Raw genomic sequence first — 7,500 nt, forward strand, 5'->3', positions numbered from 1 at the left:
AGACAATACATGAAAGGAACATTTCAATAATCACACTGGTAACTTCTTTAACTAATAATAATCCAGAAATCAAATATGTTTCCCAAAATCAATCTCCTTTTGAAAGTTTTTCTTTTGCTATTTTAACAAATGGAAACACCTAAAAGATATTTAATGTAGTCATTAATTAATCGCTATAGAAGTTTACCCAATTATCTACTCGGACCTAGTCCAGCAAAGTAACTTATTCTCTCTTATTAGAGAACAACTATTACAACTATTAATTTTTTTAGCATCTATGATACCTGAATTAGGGTTCTAAACCCCTTAAGTTTCTTCAAAAATAGTCCTTAGATTATTTTTATCTTTACAGTAATGTACCTATTTAGAGTCCCTATACTCTAAAGAATTAAAACATTTTCCTCTTCCTAATTTACGAGTACTTGAATGTACCTATTAATTAGTAATTGTTCAAATCATGAGTTCTAAATCAATTTCTCAGTCGCACAGTTTGATTGAACTGAATAAAAACATCAATTGACATAACACACAATTAATTATTATGCTAAGCTTAAACCATTAGTTGGTCCACATCTTCCTCCAGATGTGTTGATCATCTCGTTGCCCCATGGACGTTCCATCTTCACCAGGGTGATTCTTTGCGAATCGTTGCAAATGGGCTTTCCCACGTTGGCAAGGGAGGAAAAGTTACTAGCACTTCCTTTGTCCCTCACTTTACGCTGTGCGTTGTCGTTGGTGTCGGCGTTTGGGGTTGCTGAGGGCTGGTTGGCGTTTGGCTCAAGCTGGTTGGTGTAGTTTGAGGTGAGAAGCTTGGACGGAGGTGTCACACACTGCAACCTTGCTGATAGTTGCAAGATTTTTCCTCAGAACACAACCGCAGTCCACTGGACCTTGTTTGTGGAGTGAACCATTTCCTGGCTGCTTTCACCTGTGAATGGAGACCTTAAGTATTTTGTTAGTGACAACATGTATCATGTCGCCAGACTCATCTGCTTGTCTGGCCGGTCGTCCTTTTTTGATGAGACCTGTAAAATTTCATGTTAAACAGTAACAAGACAATATTTTATACATTTGAAACAGAATCAGTTCTGTTCGATGAGATCCATCATGACATCCTGTAAAAAGGAAAAAGTTAAATATGGGGTGGACAGGGCAAGCTTGCTTGCTCTCTGCCTTCCCAAAGTTATACGCTGCGCAGGTGTGGCATTGTTTATTTCTGCCACAACAACAATAACCCAGCTCAGGATAGTTAGCCAAAATCATCCATGGTTGTTATTTTATTGGGAATATTTTCTTCCCTGTTGGGTCATATTTTACCTGTTTAGATACAGCTGTTTTGATTGACATCATTTATGTCTCTCAACACCATAATTCACACTCTCACTTTCACACACTCCACACACCCCTCTCTGGCCAGAGATTCATTCATTCATTCATTCATTCTTGTCTGCCTTAGCAGTTTATGAACTGAATGGGGAACATATATTAGGAGTGGAATACCACCAAATATGAACGGTAACAAAGTTCGACGACGACAAACTACTGAACGTAGACACACTGTGGCATTCCCCTTGCGACAGTGTCTGAACGTTACGATATCAATTCTCAGTTGTCCGATGCAGTCGTCATGTGTTTGAGTTTACACCGTGAACGTAAACCTAACTTTTCAAAATCAAATAGATTAAACACTTTAAATAGAAATCGTATAGACCTACAATTGCAGTTGAGAGAATCCGTTTTAATTTCTCAAATGCAATTTGTCATTCTTTGCACAATTTCAATTTTCCAACTTTTTGTTGTTGCTCATAAGCTATTTAAAAGAAGATTTAGAAATCTTCACACAATCTTTGATCCATGGACAAAAACAAAAAAACATTTCTATCTCGCTGATGATGACAGCATGTGATTTCAAATGTTTATAATTAGAAAACATTGTTTCTATTGAATCTAGAAAATTACCTTTTAAATGAAATGGAGTGACCAATATTTTTGTCAAATCACAATTTATATTTAAAGTTGGTCACCCAATCTCATTCCCATATGCACAATGCACAAAAAAAAAAATATCTTAGTTAAACATACAGTAAACCATTGACTCTTAGAATCTCATAGATCAAAACCATTTTTCCACACTGTCTCCCAGGGATAACGGGATACAAATTCTAGACGCCTTCATATAAAAAGTATAATATTTAAACACGTGCAATTCATATAGTACTATTTATTCATCACTTTAACAGTTCTGATTCCCTTAATACTTTCTCTTATAGTAGTGACTGTTTGTAAAACCCTGTGCTCTCAGATGGCCACACATTTTGTCAGCCACCAATCTTTTAGTCACACTGTTTCACAAAAAGCCCCAATGCCTCTCCACTCTGCAGTCTGTGGTTTAGCTAAAAAGATGTGAGGGACTTCCCCCTCTACATCATACAGTGATGCTTGGCTATCAGTCAATTCAACCTTCACAGCACACCATTTATCTGACCAAATTAACTCTGAGGTTTTCAGTTCCTCAATCTCTAGTTCAGACCATTTTTCAGCAAACATTTCATCTGGCGCACTGCTAACATGACATGTGCAATGCAAATCACTTTCTTCCATGAAATCATGGTCAGGAGGCATCCTATCTGTGGCTTTGTTTTGCAGACCACACTGAGGAGTGCTCCATTCAAAAACATATAATGTTTCAGTTGGCATTTCGCACCATATTCATATCAGCAGTGAGGCCACTGTCATCACAATACAAGTTCAGCTTCAGTTTACACATCAAATCTCTTCCCAGAAGATTACAAGGACAGGTATTAGTCACACGAAAAGCATGAGAAAATGAGTGATCACCAATCTGACAAGACAAATCTGCTGTATATGGTTCCTTTACCAGATGCCCTGTGGCACTTCTGGAGGTTGCCCATTTTCCAGATAATACAGTTATATCAGGCAATTGTTCATTTTTAATTACTGAGTTCTTCACTCCACTGTTAATTTAGAACTTAATTTTCCTACCCTCGATACTGATATCAATCATTGGTAATTTTGCAAATGCTTTATACATTCGTTCAGTATCAGCAAGCAAATTTTCTTCATTGCAAGAAACAGCAAGCATATTTTCTTCATTGCGAGGAGCAGAAAAAGAGATAAGATTAAACATATTTACCACCTGGGAGTCAGACCCTTCAACGTCGCTCCCCTCCCCCTCCTTTCTCAATCTCCTTGTGGCTCTGGTGGCTGTTGGAATCCTCTGTTCTTTGGAGGATCCGGACAGTCATTTCTCCAGTGTCCTTTTCGCCCACAATTATAACAAACTTCAGGGTCCATTGCGGGTTGGTCACCCATTCCACGTCCTCTTCCACCCCATCTTCAGCAGAGCCAGTTGAGTGTCTTTGTCAGTCTTTTTCTGTTTGTTCTTGGCTTGGTCTCTCAGCAGCTGTTGTTGATGCATTGCGTGTCGCCGGATTTCTTCCAGCCGCGCTTGGTGGTGCCCCACACAAGACGTTTTGACCTTTTTCCCTATTTCAGGGTCCAGACCATCCAGAAAAAAACAGTTTTCAGATATTCTTCAAAAGTACTTATCTTTGATTGTCTGGCCTGTGCTTCTCTTTGGGTTGGTGAACATTTACGAATTTTGGAGATGGAGGAGTGTAGTCTGGAGGAGCAGAGGGCAGGGTGATCGAACCTAGCAGGCTTCGATATGGGTGTTTTGGTGGTCTTGCTTGCAGACCCGTTCCCTCTTCTTCTTTGTCTTCCTCTAGATCTTGACCTCCCATTGCTCCTGGTTGTCTTTGTGGTTCGTGTAGGGCCACTGTTGGTGGTGGTTGGTAGGGGGAGTAGGGAGCCGGACAGCGGTCGTCCTCAGCCAGGTGGGTTTTCATGCATCTCATTTCCTCGGAAGAATTAGAAACAGAGTTTAGTAAAGTTTTTCTCTGGCTTCCTCTTTCTGGCTTCCTCTGCCTTTGTCTCTCTACTATTTGCACTCTCTAATGGTGCTAATGCTGCATTTATCTGTCTTCTTTGTCTGGTAATTGCCTCATTTAACCATACATCTATAATTCGACCATCAAAGTCATAATTATTGTCACGGTAGGTCAGAAAGTGAAACGAAGATTCAAGTGCGGTAAAGGAAATTTTAATAAACAATAAACAAAAACCAAACTACAACAAAACAAGGCAGGAATAACTCGGGTACATCACCAGGGGAAAACAAAGACAACGATCGACACAGACTGCAAACAAGTGGGAACTAATAAAGGGAAACTAATCAAGGGGGAACAGGTGGGAGAACTCAAACAATAATCAGATAACAAGTGGGAGGGATCAGACAATGACAAGAGCACATGGCCCAAAATAACAAAACACCCATGTGCAACACAAGACAGGACAGGCATGTGACATTACCCCCTCCCTACGGAGCGGCTACCAGACGCTCCATCAGACCAGGGTTTGGGGACGGGAAGGACAGACCAGGGCGGGACGGGAGGGACAGACCAGGGCGGGACGGGAGGGACAGACCAGGGCGGGACGGGAGGGACAGACCAGGGCGGGACGGGAGGGACAGACCAGGGCGGGACGGGAGGGACAGACCAGGGCGGGAAGGGAGGGACAGACCAGGGCGGGAAGGGAGGGACAGACCAGGGCAAAGACAGTCCAACGGGCGGCCAGGGCGGAGACGACAGTCCAACGGCCGACCAGGGCGGAGACGACAGATCATCGGGTGGCCTGGACAGAGGAGACAACCCCTCGGGCGGCCAGGGCGGGGACGACCCCTCGGGCGGTCTGGGCGGAGACGACCCCTCGGGCGGCCTGGGCGGAGACGACCCCTCGGGCGGCCTGGGCGGAGACGACCCCTCGGGCGGCCTGGGCGGAGACGACCCCTCGGGCGGCCTGGGCGGAGACGACCCCTCGGGCGGCCTGGGCGGAGACGACCCCTCGGGCGGCCAGGGCGGCGACGACCCCTCAGGCTGCAAGGGCTGAGACGACCCCTGGGGCGGCCTGGGCGGCGACGACCCCTCGGGCGGCCAGGGCGGCGACGCCCCCTCGGGCGGCCAGGGCGGCGACGACCCCTCGGGCGGACAGGGCGGCGACGACCCCTCGGGCGGACAGGGCGGCGACGACCCCTCGGGCGGACAGGGCGGCGACGACCCCTCGGGCGGACAGGGCGGCGACGACCCCTCGGGCTGCAAGGGCTGCGACGACCCCTCGGGCGGTGTAACTGGCACCAACGGCTCAGGCACTGGAACTGGCACCAACGGCTCAGGCACTGGAACTGGCACCAACGGCTCCGGCTCAGGAACAGGCACCAACGGTTCAGGCACTGGAACTGGCACCAACGGCTCAGGCACTGGAACTGGCACCAACGACTCCGGCTCAGGAACAGGCACCAACGGTTCAGGCACTGGAACTGGCACCAACGGCTCCGGCTCTGGAACTGGCACCACCGGCTCAGGAACTGGAACAGACACTGGCTCTGGCTCCGGCTCAGGAACAGACACTGGCTCTGGCTCCGGCTCAGGAACAGACACTGGCTCTGGCTCCGGCTCAGGAACAGACACTGGCTCTGGCTCCGGCTCAGGAACAGACACTGGCTCTGGCTCCGGCTCCGGCTCCGGCTCAGGAACAGACACTGGCTCTGGCTCCGGCTCAGGAACAGACACTGGCTCTGGCTCCGGCTCAGGAACAGACACTGGCTCCGGCTCAGGAACAGACACTGGCTCCGGCTCAGGAACAGACACTGGCTCCGGCTCAGGAACAGACACTGGCTCTGGCTCCGGCTCAGGAACAGACACTGGCTCCGGCTCAGGAACAGACACTGGCTCTGGCTCCGGCTCAGGAACAGACACTGGCTCTGGCTCCGGCTCAGGAACAGACACTGGCTCTGGCTCAGGAACAGACACTGGCTCTGGCTCCGGCTCAGGAACAGACACTGGCTCTGGCTCCGGCTCAGGAACAGACACTGGCTCCGGCTCCGGCTCAGGAACAGACACTGGCTCCGGCTCCGGCTCAGGAACAGACACTGGCTCCGGCTCAGGAACAGACACTGGCTCCGGCTCAGGAACAGACACTGGCTCTGGCTCCGGCTCAGGAACAGACACTGGCTCTGGCTCCGGCTCAGGAACAGACACTGGCTCAGGCTCCGGCTCAGGAACAGACACTGGCTCTGGCTCAGGAACAGACACCGGCTCAGGAACAGACACCGACTCCGGCTCAGGAACAGACACCACCAACTCAGCGGCGGCAATCTTGTCTGAAGACACAGGCTCTGCAGACGTGATGTGAACAGTCGCTGTGGCGGCCATCTTGTCTGAAGACACAGGCCAGGCAGATGTGACGTGAACACTCTCTGCAGTGGCCATCTTGTCCGAAGACCCAGGCTCGGCAGCGGCTGCCATCTTGTCAGAAGACACAGGCTCGGCAAACGTGACGTGAACAGTCTCTGACTGGGCAGACGTGACGTGAACAGTCTCTGGCTGGGCAGGCGTGACGTGAACAGTCTCTGGCTGGGCAGACGTGACGCGAACAGTCTCTGGCTGGGCAGACGTGACGCGAACAGTCTCTGGCTGGGCAGACGTGACGTGAACAGTCTCTGGCTGGGCAGACGTGACGTGAACAGTCTCTGGCTGGGCAGACGTGACGTGAACAGTCTCTGGCTGAGCAGACGTGACGTGAACCGTCTCTGGCTGGGCAGGCGTGACGTGAACAGTCTCTGACTGGGCAGACGTGACGTGAACAGTCTCTGGCTGGACAGACGTGACGTGCTTCCTCTTCCTCCTCCGCCTCCGGACCACCGGACTCGAGACCACCGAATCCGGGACCATCGAAACTGGGACCCCCGGAACTGGAACCACCGGACTCGGGACCACCGGAACTGGGACCACCGGAACTGGGATCACCGGCACTGGAACCTTCTTAGCAGGGGGTTTACAGTGACGCTCCAAGGAATTAACTAATTCCTCAAACTTCAGATGTCTCAGGGCTCTCATGACCATAAAGTCGATGGGTTCATCAAGGGCGTAATTAAACAAATCCTTCATAGCCATAACCCCAAGCCCCAGTCCCTCTGCAGCAGCGCAGAACCTCAATGAAAACTCTCGGATGTCAGTCCCCTTCTGACGAAGGGAACTCAACACACAAAATCTCTCGATGCGTTCAAAATGAGGGCAGGAAATAGGAGGCTGGAGTGAATCCTTCCGCTGAATCCTCTTCATGGTCGATCGTTCTGTCACGGTAGGTCAGAAAGTGAAACGAAGATTCAAGTGCGGTAAAGGAAATTTTAATAAACAATAAACAAAAACCAAACTACAACAAAACAAGGCAGGAATAACTCGGGTACATCACCAGGGGAAAACAAAGACAACGATCGACACAGACTGCAAACAAGTGGGAACTAATAAAGGGAAACTAATCAAGGGGGAACAGGTGGGAGAACTCAAACAATAATCAGATAACAAGTGGGAGGGATCAGACAATGACAAGAGCACATGGCCCAAAATAACAAAACACCCATGT

The 7,500-nt window shown here is 49.0% G+C and overlaps 1 protein-coding gene across 1 annotated transcript in view; it reads left to right on the forward strand.

Annotated features, from left to right (window-relative positions):
- LOC311289858 (protein NLRC3-like) overlaps positions 1-2,166 on the forward strand; it is a gene marked incomplete at its 3' end in the record, with an annotated part of 63,354 nt that extends 61,188 nt beyond the window's left edge. The window contains exon 10 of the mRNA XM_084408103.1: positions 2,144-2,166. Within this exon, the coding sequence (XP_084264229.1) occupies positions 2,144-2,166 (23 nt within the window). The remainder of the gene's footprint in view (positions 1-2,143) is intronic.
- Between the last annotated feature and the right edge of the window lie 5,334 nt (positions 2,167-7,500).

The sequence above is a fragment of the Rutilus rutilus genome (assembly GCF_951802725.1).
Source record: "Rutilus rutilus genome assembly, chromosome: 4".
NCBI lineage: Eukaryota > Metazoa > Chordata > Actinopteri > Cypriniformes > Leuciscidae > Rutilus > Rutilus rutilus.